Source organism: Sus scrofa, chromosome 4 (assembly GCF_000003025.6).
Source record: "Sus scrofa isolate TJ Tabasco breed Duroc chromosome 4, Sscrofa11.1, whole genome shotgun sequence".
NCBI classification, from domain to species: Eukaryota; Metazoa; Chordata; class Mammalia; order Artiodactyla; family Suidae; genus Sus; species Sus scrofa.
In genome coordinates, this window is record NC_010446.5 from 72,638,531 (window position 1) to 72,661,716 (window position 23,186).

General features: G+C 44.4%; 1 protein-coding gene across 5 annotated transcripts in view; it reads right to left on the reverse strand.

Moving 5' to 3' along the window:
* The window catches only part of CHD7 (chromodomain helicase DNA binding protein 7), a 181,989-nt gene that overhangs the window by 66,076 nt on the left and 92,727 nt on the right, over positions 1-23,186 (reverse strand). For all 5 annotated transcript variants that reach the window (XM_021089334.1, XM_021089338.1, XM_021089337.1 and 2 more), the window contains exons 3-4: positions 18,540-18,970; positions 4,588-4,729 (exon numbers count right to left, since the gene is read on the reverse strand). In XM_021089334.1, the coding sequence (XP_020944993.1) occupies positions 4,588-4,729; positions 18,540-18,970 (573 nt within the window). The remainder of the gene's footprint in view (positions 1-4,587; positions 4,730-18,539; positions 18,971-23,186) is intronic.

Sequence of the window (23,186 nt, forward strand, 5' to 3'; positions counted from 1 at the left end):
GGCCCATTTAAATAAGTTTGCATTTTAATCTTGTTCCTAAAATAAATAGTCTGAAAATTTTTGAAGAGGTTGAATGGCAGAATTTATGAGTGACTATAAAAGGAATTTTACCTATATATTTTACTGCTCTGATTAAAATGTAAAGGACTGTTAATAGTGAGCACTAGCAGGATCACTGGCAAAATGTGTCCTCTCCTATCCAGGGGTCACTATAGAACCCAATACACCTTCACAGGACAGTGTGGCCATATCAACATTTAAAACACGCCCACCCTTCCCAGCAAGCGCATTTGGAATAAGCCACATGGTCCGTCTGGGGAATATCTGCAAGATACATGGTTAAATGAAAAGAAAAGCAAGTCACTTAACAGTAGGTACCTTATAATTTATCTAAGATCACAAAAAATCTTATGTATCCAATTCTATGTGTGGGCCATCAACATATCAATTTCTCTAGAGAAACACACTGTGTATCTTATTTACTTCCCTATGACTCAATAAATATTTGCTTTAAAAAATGCATATGTATATGTTTTCAATATCAGAAAAAAATCTGGAAAGACACAAGAAACTGTTCATATCTATTAATTCTAGGAAGTGAAATGAATGGAGCAGAAGAAAGGATTTTTTTTTTTTACTTTTTGTTCAAAACAATTCTAGACAGCTTGACCTTCCTGATTGATACAGAAATAGTTTTGTTAATCAATTAAAAACAGAACTAAAGAAGCATCTCATTAGTATATGTATGCAATAAAATCTAGGGTAACTCTAAAGTGACACATGTAAGTTTTAAATCACTGATCAATGTAAGACTATTACAACGTATGAATTTGCAAACCACTCAAAGAAAAGAAAAAGAATACTGAGAAGAGTAAAACGCAGCCAATGCTTTTCGAAGAATTATGAAATGAAAGCTTTCCGAGGAGCCTTGCAAATTTTAAAGTTGGGACAGCCACGCAAAGAGAGGCAATTACCCCACCGTGCAGACCTGTGGACCTACAGGACCAACGAACCCCAGCACCCGGTCTCAAAGGATCTTATTTTATTAAGTCTGTGCTCTCCCTGTTCTCAAAGGGGGCTGTGAACAGCTCACAACAGGACTGGGTATGGGACCATCAGGTGGGTCGTTGAGACTGTGACCTCTCAGCTCCAGTCAGGGCTGCAGAGGCACAAAGCACCCCCTGAACATCCTATGATCAGACTTCCTAGCGGCTCAGACCAGAGGGAGCAGCGACGTGGCAGAGGCTTCCCCTCCGACCCCTCTCCTCTTCAGCCCCACAGAGAATAACCAGCGAGGGCTCCTCCCCACATGCCCAGGGCAGTGGGTCCTGGAGCTGAGGGCCCATGTGAGAATGAGCCCATGCTCTGACTATGCGACTTTGGATGGGTTATTTTAGGGATGTTGGGCTCTTGGTCGGTAGAATAGAGTCAGTGCAAGTAATGGCCTCCTAAGTATACTGTGAAGACCACATAAGGGGGTTTGCTTAAAACAGCGCATGGTACATGCTGATGCCAAATACAATTAGTAGGACACGGTCATCAATAACTAGTTCCACCTTCCAAAGAAAAATCAGAAAGCAATGGGGCTCCAAAGCTGGGCTACGTTATATGGCTTCCTTCCTCTCTTTCCAAAGCGGATCTAGAATAACTACTCCTCACTTTACCATCCCCCACGTCTATCAATTTCTTTAAGACATAAAAGACTATTATCAGGAACAACGTTTTAATTGGGTAAAATTTAGCATAATACCTGAATTTCATTTGATATAGCAATTCAACTCAACTGAAATGGATTACTCTATTTTCCTCTTCATGTCATTACTGTAAGGCAAATGTGCTACTAATTACACATCCATGATGTTTTATCGGGTCTCCGTGGCTGGGGCCACGCCGCCCCCCAAGTATTCTTCCAAGTCACTAAATATCCTTGGACGGAGTCTAAAACAAACCCACTTTTCACTAATTCCCACTCTGATATTAGAGAAATGTTCCATATAATAAACCAGGGACTTTCCTTTTTTGTAACGGAAATTTTTAATATTGGTGAATATAACTCCTAAGATAGTTTCTCCTCATATCAACTTTGTGTTATAAACTGATGCAACAGTAATAGGATTAGTTAATAGTGGATACAAGGTCACTTCATGAGAGTACAAATACAATTTGTACTCAATTTTCTGAAAACTTTAAATGTTATATGGCTTCTTTACCTTCTAAATAATAATTAAGTTCATTTATTTTCAATATCAGGGTTCCTTTTCCAATTTCCCAATATAAAATGAAATTATTATATACCATGCTTCTTCATGGTCTGTTAAACTATTACTATTTGAAAGATCTGGGGGAATCAAAATAAAATATAAACCATAGTTCAAAATTTTTGAATTAACACTAAAATGACAGGTCGACTTATTAAACCTGGATTATTTAGAAAAGCTTCTTATAGTTAAAACAGGTATGCTGAAGAGATTTAAATGTGTTGCCACAATCTCATTGTTGTAGTACTTCGTGACATAATTTTAGTTTGTCAAAGAAAAAAAAAGATATGACATTTACTAAAGAACCTTAGGCCCTTTATGCATGTGCTGCAGGAAGAAACACAACAAACAAGTAGTCAGCATCACTTCCTGTTCGCTGAGATACAGCAAAGGCACTGAGGAAGACTGACTTGTGTGGTTACTGGTATTAGCTGTTCAACCCATGACAGTTTCGCACCAGCCAATTAGGAGCGATGCACCGATGTTCATTTGCATTGATTAGCATTTTTCTATAACTGAAACTCAGAAGGAAAAAGAAACCTACTATTTCATGAAGTCCGTTTGAGTCTGCATTTATGCAAACAGGCTTTTTAAAAAAAACAGCAGCAGTATTTGTGAAAGAACAACAGAATTTTCTTGACATGTGAAAGTTTTCTTAATATTGTCCAAATACTATTATTGCATAACGATTCTAGTTTAAGCAAAGGCAATTTGGGGGAAAAAAAAAAACAACAAACACCTGTGAGCATAAGGGTGAAATTAAAACCATTAAAAAACACCTTAGTTTAAAATTCCTTAAGCAATTACTGCTGCATAGCACTGGGAACTGTGTCTGGTCACTTGCGATGGAGCATGATAATGTGAGAAAAAAAGAATGTATACATGTATGTGTCACTTTGCTGTGCAGTAGAGAAAATTGACAGAACACTGTAATCCAGTCATAACGGAAAAAATAAAAATCATTATTAAAAAAAATTCCCTAAGCAATTAAAAAAAAGATATTTACTTACCTCCCCAATATTTTTTTTTCCACTAATACATAAAGTAGGAGGAAATTACAAAATTAACTTAAACTGCCAGCAGTATCACTGTGCTGGTATGTTGGTTATAGAACCACCCCAAACCAAAGCATATTCACTCACTCTAAGACACACACACACACACACACACTCACTCTCTCTCTCTCTCTCTCTCTCTCTCTCTCCCCCTCGCTCTCTCTCTCACTCTCTCTCTCTCTCTCTCACTCTCGCTCTCGCTCTCGTTCTCGCCCTCGCCCCCTGCCCCTCTCTTTCAGGTGCTCTTAGGTTAGGCCATTCTGTGAAGTTACAGCTATCAAAGACTTCTATTTAAAACACACACACACACACACATACACACTATCTGAAATTCTCTAGCATAGAGCTGTATATCATAAATATTTTTTTTCTAACTTTTAAGCAAATGGGTAGGTGTAGGGAGCAGTAGTGAGTTTGCACTAAACTATGAGAAAAGGTCAAAAAGGCTTCTAGAGGCTGGCTTCCTATTCCAACAGGATCCTCAGTAATGGCTCCTTGATGACTTAGATGTCACTCACAGAAGTCACATTCCCAGCCATCCCAGGGGACCACACTGGCTTGCTTCCAGGGAACATAACAAGGAAATAATGTTTGACAGTCACGTGTCAGGGCCCCTTACTTAAGAGTCCAATCAGCGAAGGCATCGTGTTCCACTCATAAGAACCTAAATTCCTGATGTTTATTTGAGGCTAGTTGTTCAACTGATTCCAATAAAATTCTCCAAAAGTCAGGAGAATCGGATACTAGAAAACTGCAGTGTTATCATCCAGCAAGTCATTAGCTTGTTCACAGCAACTCTACTATGTACGGAAATACATCTCAACTCTGGACATCAGATGTCAGAAACCTTAAGACGAGCTACAGGTTACATCTTGATTTGTTGTTGTTGTTGTTCTGCAAAATAAAGGAATTGACAAGGAACCAAACTTGGGAGAAAATGAGAAATGTAGATGAAAGCTTTCAATGAACCAGAATATTATGTTAGCACTAACATAGTAAAGATACATCAAAAGATACATTGATAGGAATAAATGAAGAGTCTCAGTTTTATCTATCAATCACAGAAGCCAAAGAGAGCCAAACCAAGGAGTCAGGAGTTCAATTTCGGGGTGGCCTCCCAGCACTCATCACCCTGGATATACTGCTCCAGACAACAATAAGGCCATCGCCACGGCAGCTCTCTGACAAAGACAGGCAGGTCCAGTGTACTTGATCCGCAGCTAAAGTTACCCACGCCCAACAACCAAGGCTCGGGGTCAGAATAACGGTATTACCTGAACACCTGGATCCTCATCGTCTTCAGGAGGAGGAGATGGTGGGGGCGTTTTGTCTAAGTCTGAATTTTCAGAACCTTCTGTTTTTCCCTTGTTGACCTTTTTCTTCAAAGCACTTGCTTCTGAATCAGGTTTCTTATTACTAGAATTCAAAGTGGATCACTTAGTGTTCACTTTTTAATGAGGTTTTCCACATGCCCCATGCCTTATATTTCCCACATTCATATCCCTGAAGTATCAATAACGATAAATCAATGCATGTTGGCCACTTGGAGTTAAAGAGTACTCTCGATTAAGTTTTTATGCCAAAATCCCATACTGATGACCTTTAGCAAATATCTGACCTAATTAAAAAGAAATTGCATGCAAAAACTCCTAATAGCACACAAAGTACATTTGTTCATCTAGACAATACAAAATTCCTGCCAATATACCAAGCCATAATGAAAATACCAGTTAAGAAGTTTTGTTATCCTGTTTTTAAGGTGCAGAATATATTTTTTAAAACAGTCAAGGAAAACTAGAGCATAATGATCATTTCTTTGTGTCTCTTGCAGATAGTATTAAACACTCCTGTTTCAGTCCTTTCCTTGACCAGTACTATGTGTCCTCTTTTATACCAGCCACCTACGTTTTTATCCAATTTACAACCTTTTAAAATAGAACAAAATGTATAGCAATTTCCTGTCCTACATAATTTTACTTAATGCTGTGTTCCTAAGTGAACACAAGCTTTATTTCGGTGCTAAGGTTTTTTTCTTTTTCTTTTTTTTTTTGAGGTTGTCACAATAGTCTTTTTTTCAAAACCTAGGTCTCCAAAATACAAAAATATAGCAAAGCGATCCCAGTAATTAAGTATGTGTTCCATAGTACATTTCTGTCAAATGTTAATAGGATTTGGATGTTATAGAAGTCAACAGACAGGGATGAACTATAAGGAAAAAAAAATTAAGTTCACCATCACTTTTAGAACCTTTATTTGCCATCCTTTTCGAATGTATACTTAGTGCTACCTTCCACACCACTTTCCAAACCAGCCCCAAGGTTTTCCAATATTGACTACCACTTATTAGCCAACATTTAAAATAATCCAACCTCAGTAATAATTTTTTTTTACCATTTCAAGAGAAGCTAAAACTCTAATACATTTTAAAAACAGAAGATATATTTCAAACACCTTTGAAAAGTTGATTTAAGTTCATAAATTCTTAGAAAAGTATGCTGCCAGAATGCATTACATAGCATTTTCTTTTCAGTCCCAACTACTACAAAAGAGGCCAAGATACCTATAGGCTTTTACTTAAGCAAAGCATGTGTCACATAAAATATCTCAAAACTACTTGTTAATATAATCGCACACCTAAAGGCATTTTTTGTAATGAATTAAGAAAATATTTCATCATCTTAAACTAGCTATTCTTAAATACTCAGAGCTTCTTATTTTGTTCTCTTAATATCTTAGCATAGTAAATAGCCACATAAGGGAAAAAACTTACGACAATTCAAGATTATAGCAAACAGCAGCTAGGTTTAAAGAGTTCTTTTGATTTAAAAAACAAAAACAAAAACAAAAAAGCATTGTCCTAAAAACTTTAAGCCCCCAAAAGATCCACAGAAAGCATAATATTTTTAAATTAAAAAAAAAAATCCATACAACAGTTCCTCATCCAACTGTCCTAGTGTTTACGCTACATGGACAGAAGTCTCCCCTACTATGAGGCTCCATTTCCAGCATTTATTTCCGCTCTAACTGCCACAAATTATACAATACTACAGCTGAACGCTGGGCCCCTCTCCTTTCATCTGCACGCCAAGAGCAATCAGATTACCCTGGTAACCAGCGGTCACATGACCAGCACCTGCTCTTTTGGCTGGATGCCACTGACTAAAGCCATCTGCTTCCCTCAATCAGCTTTCAAACATTCTCAACACCTGCGCTGCAGTGTTTTGTGGTTTCTTTTATCAAATCAGTGCAAAACTGCTTCCAAAACTTTACATATTTCTCAAATTTGTTTAAATCAGAGGTAGGCCTGTCACAGAGTTGAACCACTGCCAGGTAGAGTAAGTTGCGGCTAGTGCTCTCCCGGTGCCCTCGCTGCACCGGAGCAAAGGACATCCTGAATCTGGTGGGGTGGCCGCCCTCTGGGTGAACGACCGTACAGGAGGGAAGGGCTCACCGGCTCGGGGCCCGCTAGGGCCCAGGTCGGAGGAGGAGACAGCAATTTGCCGAGGGAGAGATGTGCTAATGGTTTTCCATCTGCCCTTCCCAAGGAGGAAACTCTGCCGACCCGCCAAGACCAAGAAAGGTGGCAGGATCTCTGCGAATGCTGGGAGAAACGCCTGTGGCCGGGGCAGCGCTCCCCCAGCTCTGCGGACTGGAAGCTTCCTTCCTAGAGTCACCACACCACACAGTTAACATTGCTCAGAGACAGCGACGGCTTTCCTTGCTCTCCTGATATCAACACACCAATCAAAAGCGCCCTTGGAAGTCAAAAAGGCTACAGTCTTCAATGTCCATCCCGAGACCATTGAGGGCAAGATAAATTTATTTACATTACATTGCTTTTGTCACTCTTTTGCAATAAGCTAATTTGGATTTTCAATGAAGAGTTACATTAAGACTGCTTTGCCCCCAAAAAACCCAAATCAGAATATTTTTTTCAGCCAAGGAGAGTAACGGGGGTGAAGAGCTCTGATCTGAGTCAGAGAGCCTCAGTTCAGGTTCCAACTCTGTCACTCATAACCTGGATCTCTGCGACCCTGGATAAGTCACTTAATTGTCCTGAGCCTCGGTTTCCTCACCTATAAAAGGAGGTCAGTAACTGTATTTTGCTCCAAGGTTATGAGGTTTAAGTGAGATCATGGATGAAAACCTTGCAGGTGCCTGGCACAAACGGCATCATTCACACACATCTGGAAGGCGGGGAGCAGGGGCCTATTCTCTGCCTGTGGCTCAGACTGACTGAGGCTAGACCAACTGCAGCAACTTACAGACAGAACCCCGCTGCGTGGTAGCCACATGATCTAAGACACATGAATGGAAGGACGGACCTTGATCAACCTCCCTTGGTGCCAGCTCAGTGAACAAGCACACAGACAACCCCGGGGGCCACTCTGCTCTGCGCCCACAGCGCCACTTTGGTTCAGACATGGTTACTTCCCACCTGGACCATTACCACAGCCTCCCACTGCCTTGTCCCCAACCCCACCCACAGGCAGGGACATCCATCAAACTGCTGGAGAAAAGACACAATTCCACAGGCACAGCCATTACCTAATCTGTAAGGTACAAAGCTAGTCATTGACAATGTCAAAGCCACAACGTGGCCATACAGACACCTCCCCTCTCCCCCACCCCACCCATATCACCATCTGGAAAGCCTGAATACACAAAAGGGGAGGCTTCCGGGGCAGGGTGGGGGGTGGTATTAGTAAGGGATGGACCTTAAACCAATACTACAATACTGGGGTCCAGGCCACTGAGTGGCGTGGCACCTCCACCAGCAGCAGCTCAAGGACCTCAAGGAAGACCAGGCAGTCCCAGCCCAGCCCCACCCAAGGCCCAGAGAAGTCACAGCTGCCCTTGCCACCCTCCTGGACCGGTTCTGCCTGCCGTGTCCCCTAGCTCGTGCCCTGGTCCTGCCTTCCAGACCTCCCCCACAAACCCACCCTCCATGCGCCACCAGGGCACTGGCTCAAAAGCAAACCTGGGAGTTCCCGTCGTGGCTCAGTGACTAATGAATCCGACTAGGAACCATGAGGTTGCGGGTTCGATCCCTGGCCTCGCTCAGTGGGTTAAGGGTTAAGGATCCGGTGTTGCCATGAGCTGTGGTGTAGGTCACAGACATGGTTCAGATCTGGCGTTGCTGTGGCTGCGGCATAGGCCGGAAGCTGTAACTCCGATTGGACCCCTAGCCTGGGAACCTCCATATGCCGTGGCTGCGGCCCTAGAAAAAGACAAATAAAAAAAAAAAGCAAACCTGACAGGTTAGTTCAGTTAAATCCAGCTCCACATATTTTAACATCTGAGATTCTCAGTGTGGGCAATACGCGCCCTCTGCACTTTTTACAACTGGCAACCCGGACGTTTTTCTACTTTCCCCCACCCCAAACCCTTTAGCTACCACACTGCGGAGACACAGCCCCCACTCCCGAAAGCGAACACCCACCTCTCCCACCTCCGTGCCCCAGTGGACCCATCTGCAGGGCTCGGCTTGACATCACTTACTCAGAGAACATTCTTCTGGCTGCCAAAGCCTGGATTGATAAGACCTCACCCCACACAATGGGCCCCACACATGGGATATTTAAAATACATAAAACTGATGGTAGCAGTACTGCGATGTGGTACAACCAAAGCACTGGGGGGGGTTGCGTGTGCATGGGTGTGTATGTGCACGCGCGTGCGCGTGCACGTGTGCGCGTGTCTTCTCCAACCATCCTGTAAGCTCAGGAAGAAAAGGTGCCTTGGTGATCTCTGTGTTTCGAATGCCTGGTCAAGCTGGTTACTTATAAACGTCAGCCGATCAACTTAACAGTTTAACTACAAGTGATAACAACACGTAGACAACCCTTACTACGTGCAGCTGACACGCTCTTCTCATTGACTCATTTGTGAAAACCCCGCATAGATTCTATCTTTACGAAGCTCAGTAAAGTGAGGTGAGAACACTAGCAAAATAGAATAAAACCTAGCAATTTTTCAAAACCAGTACCTCTGTATACATCCCCTCCCTACTCACAAAGTTCTTTCACTCCCTGATCCTTATCGCCCGTCACTGCTGGTGCAGCTAAGGTGCAGGACCACCCCCGCCTGAAGCCAAGCATGCCCCTGTCATCTTGGAAAGGACACGCCTTTCTGGGGATGCTGCTTGTGGTTTCAGGGGCCACTGTCCCTCTACCAGCTGTACTTACGCATCACATCGCTCCATGAGAGGGAGGCACACTGACAGGCAGCTGGACATGCTCAGGGTCCGTGGCTAAGCGACCCTAGGCCACCTCTGCCAGACCAAGCCCTGAGTTCTACAGTTACCCCAAAGGGGTTAAAGTCTACACCATCCTGCTGAGAACGCCAAGAAACAATTGTTGGACTCAGAGAGGACTATGTGTCACACAGAGGGACACTCGAAAAAATCCACCCTCCAGAAGGACTGTATTTGGCACATGGCTTTAAGAGTCCACAAGGGCAGGCTGAGTGACAGTACCTGAGATGAGGCTGGACACCTTTGTCCGAGCTGAGATAGAGCATGTCAATAATGAATTCTTTTAGGTGGTAAGAGCACGGGTTTTTTAAAGGAGACTTTATGCAAAGAGCCAAAACCTACTGGAAAGCCAGCCAAGTGCCCTGATTTATTACAGAGCAGAATGCAGTTCAACATTGATTAGCATCAGCCTAAGGATCTCAGTCCTTAAAGGAGAGAAAGTGTGAAAACGAACCATATTGCGGAAGCAGGTGTAATATAAGGAGAGAGCCAGTCAGTGCTGATGCCTGGATGGTGAGGAGGCGTCTCCGTCCCACAGAACCTCAGGCCAGACGTGGAATGAAGAGCCCCTCATTCCGGAAAAGTCGCCCTTGAGGCTCAAGTCGTGAAGAAGAAACAGATTTGTCTTCAGGGACTCAAGCCGAAGCCTCACCCTACAATCTCTTAGAAGGACAACACATCCTGAAACATATCCTTATATTTCATATACTCAAAAGGTTTTTTAGTAAAGAATTGAATGCTATGGATGAGAAGTAAGAGGTGTTCATGGCATGGGACGTGTGCGGCTTGTGGTGATCTGGAAACATCTCAGCTGCTTAAAAAAACACAGGAGCGGCCAGGGCCAAGGGCTTGGTGCTGGTAGGAGAAAAGCATCTGACCTCGCAACTTCAGATTTTCCTCCAAGTTTTTTAAGCAATGAAAAAGGAAGTAAAATCATAAAGAGGCAACTAAAAAAGAGACAAAAGTACTAAAAGTTTAAAAGGATCAATGAAGACAACATAAAATGTGATCATCATAAAGTAAAATTAATCCAACAAAATAAAACATTTTAAATAAAGTCCTAAGACTAACATTTTTATTTCACAGCTAAACCGAAATGTAATAAAACGCGGGTGTCAGAATAAACTAATGAGCTAAGAGTCCAAAACAAACCGCATGACAAACAAGAAACCCAAAAGTCAACGCCTTCACAGGAAGGCAGTCAGAGTTCCTGAGGCCAGGCCCAGCAGCGGGCTGCTGGTCCAGCGTTTGAGACTCCCCTCAAGGCAGCCTTGGGCAGGGGCAGGACCCCTTTCTGCCCACCTCCCCAGGCAGCCAGCCCTTGGGCGCTGAGCCACCCAGCCTGGCGCCCAAATACTTCACTGGAAATAGATGCCTTGTGCCCCCCCAGTTCCTAAAGACCACACACCAACCCTTCACCCTAAGTTTCTGCTTGAGAAAGAAAACGAAGAGCTGAAACGTGAAGCGGGATAGGGAGAGGGGATTCCATTTCACTTCTGAGCAAACATTGTAATGACAAATCATCAACAGACTTTTTAAAAGTTCTCTGCCTCTAAGACAAACAATTTAATCTAAACGGTTACCTTAAGTAGCCCTTACAGCGTCAAGAACTCCAAAGGACATTTACTTTCTAAGAAGGGAAATTCGAAGACAAGACACAGAAATCTAACTCACTTTCATTTAAAATGTGTGTTTCACAACCTAAATATCCATCAACACATGATCATAAGATGTGCTACACACACACACACACACAAACACACACACACACAATGGAATACTACTCGGCCATGAAAAAGAACAAAATAATGCCATTTGCAGCAGCATGGATGGAACTAGAGACTCTCATACTAAGTGAAGTCAGAAAGAGAAAGTCAAATACCATATGATATCACTTATATCTAGAATCTAATATATGGCACAAATGAACCTTCCACAGAAAAGAAAATCATGGACATGGAGAATAGACTTGCAGTTGCCTAGGGGGAGAGGAAGGGAATGGGAGGGACTGGGAATTTGGGGTTAATAGATGCAAACTCTTGCCTTTGGAATGGATAAGCAATGAGATCCTGCTGTATAGCACTAGGAACTATATCTAGTCACTTAGGATGGAGCATGACAATGTGAGAAAAAAAATGTATACATGTATGTGTAACTGGATCGCCTTGCTGTACAGTAGAAAATTGACACTGTAAGCCAGCTCTAATGGAAAAAATAAAATTATATATATATATATATTTTAAAAAAGTGTGTTTCAAACTCAACATGCTCCATCTAGTCCATACAGCTTACAACCAGACTGTCCAAGGATGAGGAAACTGAGGGTCAAAGCAGTGGTGCTCAACCAAGGAAACGTGGAGCCCAGGACTGGGCTGGAACCTGCCCAGCTCCAGAGCCTGAGCCTGCATCCTGGGACCCCGCCTCCCTGTGTGGGGGGACCTCCTCTGGTCCAGCTCTGGCCTGGCCTTTGAGGAGTTGCTTTATCTTGGAAACCTTCCCTAGTGAATGTCTTCTGTGACTTGGGACCAACCCTGGGTCGCCGCCCAATGACATTGGAATCCTGTCCTGAGGAGCACTCCAGTTGGCCATTGTTTAAAGAATGTTTTTAAAAAATGAAGGAAGTAGAGTAGAACGTTCTTCTGAAAGAGCTAAGCCCATTTTTTAGGCTGAACACATTCTCAGTGGAAAAAAGACATGCAGGCAAGAATTGCCATTGAAAATCTAAAGGTTACTGAGTTCTATGGACTGAATTAAGATCTCCCTGAAGTCAGATGGAAGCCAAGTCTGTGAGCTGATGTCATCCACCACAGGGGCCCCACGTCAATGTGAGCCACCCTGGTCCCGCCTGGCACCGCAACACAACAGAAAGGATCGGGTAAATCTACTCCACACAACTGGCGCACAAAGGGTGCCTTTCAACGCATGTTCTTCCAAGCACCAAACAGGAGAGCTGATATTTGGCTGCTGGTGCCAGGTGCTAAGATGCTACTCTTCTCCACGCCCAGGAAGGGGATAGTCAGGGCTGCATTAGCAGGCAGAACTCCACTCCCTAACACATAATCCTCTTCTCTGATCTGCCTGGCTGCTGAGACAACCAGAGACAGGCAGCCCGACCCCATTTTAATCAGGTGGTGTAGGCAGGTGGAGAAGTTGGCAGAGCGAATGGTAAGGCCTACAGGAGAAAAATCTCACCACCCACCCCAGCAGAAGCAGCAGCACTCCAACACGTCACCCTGTTCCCATAGGAATCAGGCTGCATACACTGAGGGCCAGCATCTTAACGCAAGTTCCAGGGTGCTGGCTTTCTAACATGAGAGAGGGAAGAATGTCCTTTTTCTTAATCACACCCTCTCACTCCCTGTCTAATAACATTTTAGAGCTAAGTCACAGAGAATTCCATAGAAAGGTGGCTGGAGTGAGGGCTGGCCCCTCACATGACCAGCGCTCCCACAGAGGCTTTGCACAAGCAAGGCCTCACAGGGCCTCTGTCTGGGCAGAAGACAAGGAGCAAAAAGATCTTTACGTATCACGTGGCAAGGTGTGCAACTGTACACAATTTCCTACTTTGAAGAGCAGTTGCATATCATTTAAAAAATCGGCCCATGACTCTCTCTGCTCCTTCCAACTCTAACATCACAAGCACATCAACTATGGCAACGCACCTTCCACCCTAACATTTCACTTCAGAAAGACTCCGAAGCAATGCGTCTCCAGAAACACTGCCCTTCACGATCCCACTGCCGCCAGGGCCGCCTCATCTCAGCCCTCAGCAGACAGGTGTGAGGAGAGCTGAAGGGGGACCCACCTCCACTCGCTACATGAACCACAAGGGCAGCGGGCCACTGCTCTGCAGTCCGCTGGGTGGGCAGAAACAAGTTCCCGGCAGGCCCAGGGTGGCCCGTCGCACACCCAGCACAGAGTACCAGCTTGAGGGGCTCGCTTTGGGGCCTGTGTTGTTGGGCATTCCGTCCCCTCAAAGAGTGCGAACTGCAGCTCTGTGGTCAATGATGTCAGGGTCTGTATAACAACAGCGGATGGGCCTGCCTCCCTGCCCATTCTGCTGATTTAAGACAAATCGGACAGAAGAAGGGTCAGGATGTGGCCTATCACTGGCCAAGGGAAGCCTCTGTGGTGGTCCTGAAGGAAAGAAAGACTGGGCCTAAGACCATCCCATGGCCCCTCTTTCAAAGACCATCTCCCGGAGCAGCTGGAAGGGGCGCCCGGCTGCATCAATGCCCAGGACCGGACAGGGCAGGCCAGCGGGCAGACATGCGACACTCTCAGACACTTTCTCTACCTCATTCTTGCCCTTGAGCCTCTTGAAAGGGCTCAGAAGTCCTTTCTGTGACCATACCTTAGACAGCCCTCCACTCTCTTTTGCGGGCGTGGTAGTCAACATACTAAATTCAGTCTGTCCAACTACCCAATGTCGTGGCTCAGAACTAAGTCATGGTGTGTAAGTAAAAGAAGGAACAAGAAAACAGAAAGAAGAAAACCTTTGGGTTTGCTTTATTTCATTGCCTTTGCACCTGACAGGGATGTATCTGACTAGCTAGGTTTCCTGTACTCATCAGCAAATCACTCTCAGGGTTTGCTTTCGTGTCTGAGAAATTTCACATGGATAAGAGCACATTATAACATATATATCAGTTTACCAAGATACACCACCACTGGGCTTGCTGGCTGAATAAAAATATGTCTCAGGTAAAGGCCACTGCTCTCTTAGATCACAATTGAGAAAATGCCATCTGAAAAGCCAAGCTCCTCAGAATAAAGTCACAACATAAATATTAATGATAGTGTGGCCTGAAAAAAAAAAATAAACAAACAAAAAGCCACTTTATGTGTTTTTAGTACTCAATGAGTAAAACAAGAAGAGTACGTTTACTTTCTAGTGTAATAGGAAACAATCTCCGTTTTCTATTTACTGTAACACTGGCTGCGGGGGAGGGGAGGGCAAAGACTCGACGAGCTCCTAGAACCTGCAACTCTCCACCGCTGCCCTGAGCCGAAGCTTCTGTAGTCGTCACAACCTCTGGCCGAGTTCCCTTCTTTAAGTACATTCAAAGAATCTTTCTGTGGCTAAATCGGCCACTAAATCCTTCGAGAGCCATTCAGAGGAAGCACTTCCTCCAAATTCTCTCTCGTTTCCCAAGGCCCAAGCACACACAACGGAAAACATGCTGAACAAAGACCACAGCCCCACGGACCCGTCCATGGGCAAAGGGGCATCCTCTCCAGGCCACAGAATCTCTTTTATCTTCAGTATTAAGTGCCAGCATTTGAAAGCTGTCAAGACACCTGGAGAGGGCACCAGAAAAACAGAAAAAAAATGCACAGTTGACGTAGAATGGGAAGATGGGGAGACACAGTCCCAACTAGAAAAAAGGAATGAGGCCCAGTTTTTTCATCAAGATTTTCAATGTCTCTTTCAGAAATGCTGGCACCTTTTGTTGTGTCACTGCCACTCTATGCACCAGCTTGTGGGCAGCTTCTTTCCCTGCGGGGCCAAGACAGAGCCAGTCATATTTTGGTTGCCGAAAGGGCCGGTTCCCTGGGAATGGCCACAAATTCAAGCCTCGGTGACTCCAAGGAGTGAAGTGGGATGACAGGCCGTGAGGAGGACATGCGGGGAGGTCAGCCCCACAAACGACAGCTCACGTTCTCTCTGCCCAGGAGTGTGTGAATGGCACACAACGAGCACCCGCCTGCAGGACACAATGCAGACAACAGTGGGTCACTGCCGTCCCCACCCGCTCAAAGGACAGCCGCGTCTGTGAGCAGAATCTCACCAAGGATTCGGCCTACAGGGCTCAACAGGAAAGATGTGAGTACTTCTAACGGCAAATTTTTCATTTCATGTCTGCTGATCCCCTCTGTCTCAGCCCTCTGTAGGAGAATTATTTTCTGTATAAACAAATTCATCAAGTTAACGTATTCAAGGATGGAAATAACTGGTATCACATAACATTTTGCAAAACAAAATTGCCACTGCTGTATTCCAGTGCTTAAAAGCAAACTGCTATGGCAATTCAACCCCAGTACTAACATAACCCAAACCCCCTATTACCTTCATCACTGCATATTCAATTTACATAATTATTCTGCTATGCTAGTCGGAATTTACATGTAGCTGTATGCAAGCTGCTGATCCCTGCTTCAGGGATGCTCCTTCCTTTCCAGACAGAGGAACGAGACCACCACTGGAGCTACCCCCATCACCACCTGACCAGCAGAAACACTGGAGCCCAACAAAGTAGCCAGCTGGCTTGTCAATTTCATGAACATCCCTAGTCAGCTACCATGTTCCTGGAGAGTCATCCGGTCTGAGCATCACCTGCAGCAAAACCTCTCAGAAATGTCCTCACCCCACTTCACCCTAAATCAGCAAGTGGCCCAACAGGGGGTCAGGTCGCCCGGGGCCAGCTGAGGCGCCCCAAACACTCTCTGCCCTCTTCTCAGGCACACATGTCGGTACTCTAAGGACATGTTTCCGCTCGGTGACTGTCACACCACTGCAAGAACAACAACTATAGGAGGCATTAAGTGCGCCTGTGAGGCAAAGGCAAGAAGGAGGAGAGAAATACTAGACTTTCCTCCTGGGAGAAGATAATCACGCACCTCTCTCCTGCCAGAAGCCAGAGACTCTGGCCATCACTCAGGCTCGGCAACACCAAACTCCTGCAAAGGGACTCCTGCCCCAGGCCAGGCTGAGGGCAGGCTGATGGGCTGCACTGAAGGCTTCTCTGCGGCCAATGGCATATGTGCAGCTGCACCGGGGCGGGGGGGGGGGGGGGCGCCCCCAGGACCGACGGGATTCCATGCCCCAAGTTCCTAGTGGTGGTTTATGGTCACTAGGGAAATCTCAACAAGCCCCGTTATTAAACACGGTAATTTACTATCCACCCCGATGTACTCTATAGGGCCAGACATAAAGGTATGCTAAAGCCTGCTTTTAAAGACAGGGTCGGTGTGAGGAGACTGAGAGCTGGAAGGAATACACTTGGACATTTAGGACAAGGATCCAAGATACAGTGGGGGTTTTCCTTGTCAGTTTTTAACCATTAGGTGATGAATTCAAAAAATTAAGATAAAAATTGAAGACATGTATCTTGAGGCTACAGTCAGTCTGTGCTTGAGAAAGCTTCTTTAGGATACATTTTTGAGTTTTGTTTTTTTTTTTAAATACATGCTTCTTAGGTTTTTCTTTGATTTCTCCCTCCTTAGGAGAAATAAAGCACATGCTTCCTCCTAGCAAAAGCACAGTCCATATATCTAAGTGATTATGTATTTTTAAACACCCCTCATAAATCAGACCATAAATCAGACCAACTCTAACCATGTCTCCCAGCCCACATCCCTAAGACTTGACACAGTACCTACAAATAGTAAGCACCTACAAAAATACTTAAGTAGCTGAAAACAGAATTGATAATCGATTGTGAGTGTATAAGAGTGTTTATAAAGAGAAAAAAAAAAATGAATGGTTTTTAAGAGACCACATACTGAAGCATCAAAGAATGCTCCAAGTAAATGCAAATATTAAGTTACCTATAAGACTGAGTTATTGAACATACAGTGATAACCACAAGGAACTGGTTCTAGGACCCCAGTGGATATCAAAATCTGCAGATGCTCAAGTCCCTTAGATAAAAAGATGCAGCACGGTCAGCCCTCTGTATCCATGGATGCAGGACCAGTGGATGTGAAGCACCAACTGCAATTCACTTATTTTGGCACCATAAAAAGTACTGATGACAAATATTTTTTAATGGCTATGATTCAAACTTTCAAAATACTAGAGAATCATGTATTGAGTTGTTTAGATACTTTTTAGCAGGAAGCTGAAAATCCAAGTTTGTTCTTTCACTGTGCAGCATCTTTCTAGTCACAGAAACCACCCCTCTCTCTGTACCTGCCTGTAACACACAGGAAAGCCCACAAGCCAAAGGCTTACAAGCCAGCGAGCTCGCAAAGCCTGCATCACGCACATCAATTGCAGGGCTGGAGCACGCAGGTGTGTGTGTGTGTGTGTGCGCATGCGCACACCAGCATGTGTGTGCTGGGGGTGGGAGGTGGGTGTGTTTTCTAATGGAGTTTGCAAACAGGTTCAGATTAACCAAGTCTGACCATACTTCCATCTGGAAACTATATCTTCTAACATGAGCCATATTCTGAAAAATAGATTCAGATGTTTGGAACTGGTTCAGAACAGTTGTAAGAAATGTTCGGTACAAATGAAAAAAATTAGTCCTCAATGTCTTCTCCTCTCGGCTTTTCTTACTGAATAAATATGCCTTCTGGGGGGTCAGAGCGTTGGCGGGGAAGTATGGCGTGCAGCAGGCTATTTCCTAGGACCTGAAATTCACGCTAAACTCGAATGCATGTCGAATGGAGAACTGCTATTTGATTCCTCCCACGTTGCCCACCAGGATTTCAACCCTGCCCCTGGAAGGCTCACTCTGTCTGCCAAGTGGAGAGAATTAATTCTCCTGTTTCAACTTCTGGGAAGCAGGGCTGAAAAGCCTAGTGAAATACAGTGACCCTCCTTGCTTCCATAATCCTTCTTACCCCGTTTTGCATTGTCACTGAAAATGAGGCAGGGGGTGGGGAGGTGGGATGGGGGGTGGGGTGGCTGAGCTTACAAATGTTGGTAACTCGGCCCGATTTGTCAAATGACAGATTTCCACACAAATACAAGAGACTGATTTTAAAACAATCAACAAGGTTTGTCCAGTAATGTTTCTAAAAACCTGCCAACCAAATCAACAGTTCACAGTAACTGAGTCTTAAATTTTAGAATGCATCGAAACCTTAACTTTTCAATGTGGGTCTGAGAGAGAGAACCTCACCAATGAGGACAAAAGTTCAAGCGCCCCTCCCGCATCCCGCCCCAGGCCCGCTCCTTCCGCTGCGACTGTCTCGCTTCTCTACTGTGTCGGGTAGCAGCTGCCTCTGGCAAGAGCCTACCTTGACTTTTTGCTGGATTTGGGTTTTGGCGTGGCAGTTTTTGCTTTCTTTTCCTTTGGCTCTTTGGGAATCTTGGGGGCTTTTGGGGTCTTGGGTTCCTTGGGCTCTTTTTTCTCCTTGGGGTCTTTCGGTTCCTTGGGATCTTTTTTTGCCTTCGGCCTTTTCTTTTTCTTTTTTTCTTCTTGGGACCCATCTAGTGAGTTCCTGTTTAGTTCCTGGGTATCAACCCCACCAGGGACGTCATCTTTACCGAAACTTTTACTGGGATCCTCTGCAACGATGTGGTTGTTTTTCTTTTTCTTCTTCTTCTGCTGTGGCTGCTGTTCTATGGACGGCAGGTAATCATCACTCTTCACTAGCTGGGCGTTCGGTCCACTAACCTGAGTCATATCCGGCACTGGTTTCTCTAGAAAGGGCTCCGATGGAGAATGCTAAGAGACACAAATAGGAATTGAAATTAGTTTATCATTCTTTGTAGTGAAGAAAGGAACTGAAAGTTAGTGGCTGTGCTTCTGAAACTTACTCTATACTCAAGGTAGCAAACTTCACCAACTCCACAGTCATGAAATCTATCATTTTCTCCCGTCCAAAAAAAATACATTTCTTCAACAAGAAAGCTTTTAGATCGACAGTGTTAAAGAGGGCAACGTGGTGATACAGTAAAAAATTCCATTTAGGAGGAAGAAAATTTCTCATTCAGCTAAAGACACTTTCCATGTTCTTAGCACCTAAGTAGGAAGTGGTGAAGGATGAAACAGTAGCAAAAGCTAAGCCACAAAGACGGAATTCAAGTGGAATTTTCCCCCATGCAGTGATGGGAACTCTAATTAAAGATATACAATGAAGTCACTTTGAAAAAGAACAAGTATACTGAGCCTTATAAGAATCAGATACTGTGAAAGTTTGAAACCTGAGTGTAAACACATAAATCTTACAAAGTACAGGTCATTTCTGATTTAAATGGCATTCAAATATCAAATTAAAAGCAGATATACGGTAGTTCCCTTGGTGGGCAGCAAGTTTAGGATCCAGTGTTGTCACTGCTGTGGCTCAGATTGCAGTTGTGGCATGGGTTTGATTCCTGGCCCCAGAACTTCAGCAAGTCAGAGGCGAAGCCATGGGGGAAAAAAAATGTAGATATACAAACGTAATGTGTTTGACTGGGTTAGATTTCTTGTACTGATAGGAAAAGCAGATAATGTTTTTCTTAAGTTATTAAAGCTTTACATTTCCAAATCTTACTGAGAGAGAGAGAGAGAAAAACACCGAAATAGTCAGTTGGACATGCCCTGCAGAGATCATCCACCAGGACTAAACCCAGAAATGGCCTTGAACAGCCTGGAGGACACCCACACATGGGAGGGGATGCAGAGTGGTCAGGACTCAGCCTCACAGCTCATGGCCCAAATCAGGGCAGGGGTAGAGGTCCTTCTGTCTCCCCTGTAAACTTGAACATCCAATCAGCCTTCACTTGACAATGCAACACTTGAAAATGTTCTATCTGCAAATGCCACTCATTTTCTGCCTTTTTCACGTGCTCCTCCAGACACCTAAGAGTCTCCGTGATAAAATCAGCAACGGTAACAACAGCCGCCAGCGTGTGCAGAACCATCTCGCAGTGTGTGTGGGCACGTGCTAAGAAAGCACCCGACCCGGACACCCTCCAACCCCCATGCCAGCCCGAAGAGCTTGCGTGGACGCAGGTGTGCCAGGTAGAGGACGTGTCAGTCACATAACTGGGACCCACAACCTCGAAGAGAAGAGCCTCAGGGCAGCAGGGGTCCAGGTCTACAGAGGACTCGTGAGGAGCCCAGGAGCCGCGCTCAGCACCCACAAAGTCCAAATCCGATTCCAACCAACCAACGCCTACTGAGCAGCTGCTTCCTGCCATGTACTGATCGAGGTGCTTTCAGGAGTTAGTTCACCTGAACCTCACACCAAAATGTGAAGATCTGCCCCCATTTTTCAGAAAAGCAGCAGAAGGTGAGGAAGCCACGTGGCTGCTTGAGGCCACACAGAGGGGGACGGAGTTGACCCGTGGATCTAAGTTTCCTAAATCCAGCGCTCGTCTGACTCTGTCTGCCTCCTGAAAGCCCCCACAGGGCCTCCTTCTGGGAAAAGTGCCACAGGCTTTGCTTTATTTTCAAAGCGTTTGGTGACCCAAAAAACATTACAAAAAAAAAAAAAAAAAAAAAGTCACTGCCTGAAAAGAAACTGGTTATACTTGGTCCCAGTGAAACCTACTATGGTCCCTGTAGAAACCTACACTTAGTTCCCCATCTGCACTGGGATAAGAAGAGACCACAACTGTGAGTGAGAGAAGATTCCAGTTCAGCCTCTGCCATAGGCTCTATTATCTAGGAAAATCATTTCTCTCATTTTCTTCCTCTGCAAAACGAAGAGTTTGGTTTCGATGATTTCCAAAGTCTCTTAATAAATCTGACGGTCTTAGAAAACCTTAAAATACATACCTCCCTTGCTTAGAGCTGAGAGAGGAAGACCTGGGGGGTGGCGGTAGGAGGCTCAGGGAACGTGCAGGAGAAGCAAGGGCCCGTGCTGGGTCCACCCAAGGTCAAGTCCTGGAGAAACTCACCCACCTGCCCTCTGTGTTTCCCTCACAAACACTCTGAAAAGGTCACCCGAGGAGCTATCCAAACTATCATGAGCCGAGAAGTCTTGGGATCCAACCGAACTCTTCCTCATCTAAGTTGCTCAAGTGGAGTTCCCTGTCCCATACACAGTGTTTCCTAGTGTAAGGAAACAGGAAGAACCCACATCTTTTTGTAAGAGACGGAGAGATCAAACTTATGTGGGACAAGCTATTTCTCAGGAAATGGAAGAAAAAGCATTTCCGGGAAAGGGGAGGGAAGAGGAAAGTCTACCAGAAAACAATGCTCACAGCTTCAGATGGGGAATTAATTCCAGGTGCGTGTACCCGTCTTTAATCTGCACGGCATTAACTCCGGCAACCCAGTGCCAGCCTCTGATGAGAGATACCTGGTCCGAGTTTGGGAATTAGAAAAAGCATGTAGCACATGATACCAAAAGAGGGAAAATTTATCTGCACTTTAGCATACAAATCATTTTGGATACTCCTTTCGGCAATAAATGAAGCCATAAATTAATATCCCTTAAAAATTTAATCTCCCATAAGAGGGGGAAAAGAACATAAAGATCGGATACGAAAAGAGATATTAATCCTGTTTGTTCTGCGGTAGAATTATGTTTCGGTTCTATCTGAAATAGGGTGGAAAAGGTGCTCAGAAATATTATAGTGTTTACCAGACCCACATCTCCTTAAATCTTTTAGAGAAAAGCTGTTTTTGTAAACATTTAACAAAGAACAGATGGCCTGCCTTAATCATGTGGGGGAAAAACCTGGAGCTCACAGTAATACCCTGACAAAGCCTCCCAGGCCCAGCCGTGCCCCCCTCCCACCCCCACGCATGGTACAGTCTCCTCTAATGCTATTTAATTTTACAGCGGACATTTTGCCATCAATTCCCACTTCCTGACAGGTAATCAATGCCATTAACATCTGATATGACCATATAGGGCATTCCTAAAACCTCTCATTTATTAGGGGAAAGGTAGAGGATGCTAGATGCCAAAGGTACTTTTAAGTACACCCAACAGGACTTTCTGCTTGACACATTTTTCTGTCATAATTCCATATGCCTTTCAGAAGAACACTGCGGAATATATAAGGATGGTGTCCTGGGTTTTTGGAACTAAAACAGAATGACTGACTTTTGAGCAATAAATAAAAAAGATCCAAGGTATGTGCTGTCCAAAAAAATTACAAGAAACTAGAGATAATTGCTTTTATCCTTAACTCCATTTTCATAATGCATAAATTAGACAAATATATAAATAAGTCTTTTATAAAACCGAAGAGACAGGATGCAAATTTAACCAAAGGAGAGCTGGGATGGAGATGGTGAGGCCAAACCTTCTGTTTCCTTTAAGCAAAAGTGACCCCAAAAGCTCAGGAGCCTTCATCACAGGAACTTGAGAAAACGTGGAAGAAACTTTTCATCCATCTCTGGTGGGCTTTCCCTCCCACATTAACCAGCCTTTCTAACAAAAGGATTATCTTACTTAATCACGTTTTGTTTTAATCAACAATTTTTTTTTTTTTTTGTCTTTTTGCCTTTTCTAGGGCTGCTCCCACGGCATATGGACGTTCCCAGGCTAGGGGTCGAATAAGCTACAGCTACCAGCCACAGCCACAGCGACTCAGGATCCAAGCTGCATCTGCAACCTACACACGGCTCACAGCAACACTGGATCCTTAACCTACTAAGCAAAGCCAGGGATCGAATCTGTGTCCTCACGGATACTAGTCAGGTTCGTTAACTGCTGAGCCATGAAGGGAACTCCCAAAACACTACTTTAAAATAAAGCAAAGATACTACCAATTGGATGATGGTAACAACACACTTCCGGGGGAGCAGGTCCCTCCCCGCAAATTAAGATGAAGTGAGGGAGGGGCTCAGGCTCTCAGAGAAACTAAGATGCTCAGGGAGAAGCTATGACCACGTAAGACCCACAACGACCAACACAAGCCTGAAACACACTGTGACATAAATGGCTTGTAGAAATACAAACATTAAGTAGTAATTTAAGGCCAAAAAGTACAATTCG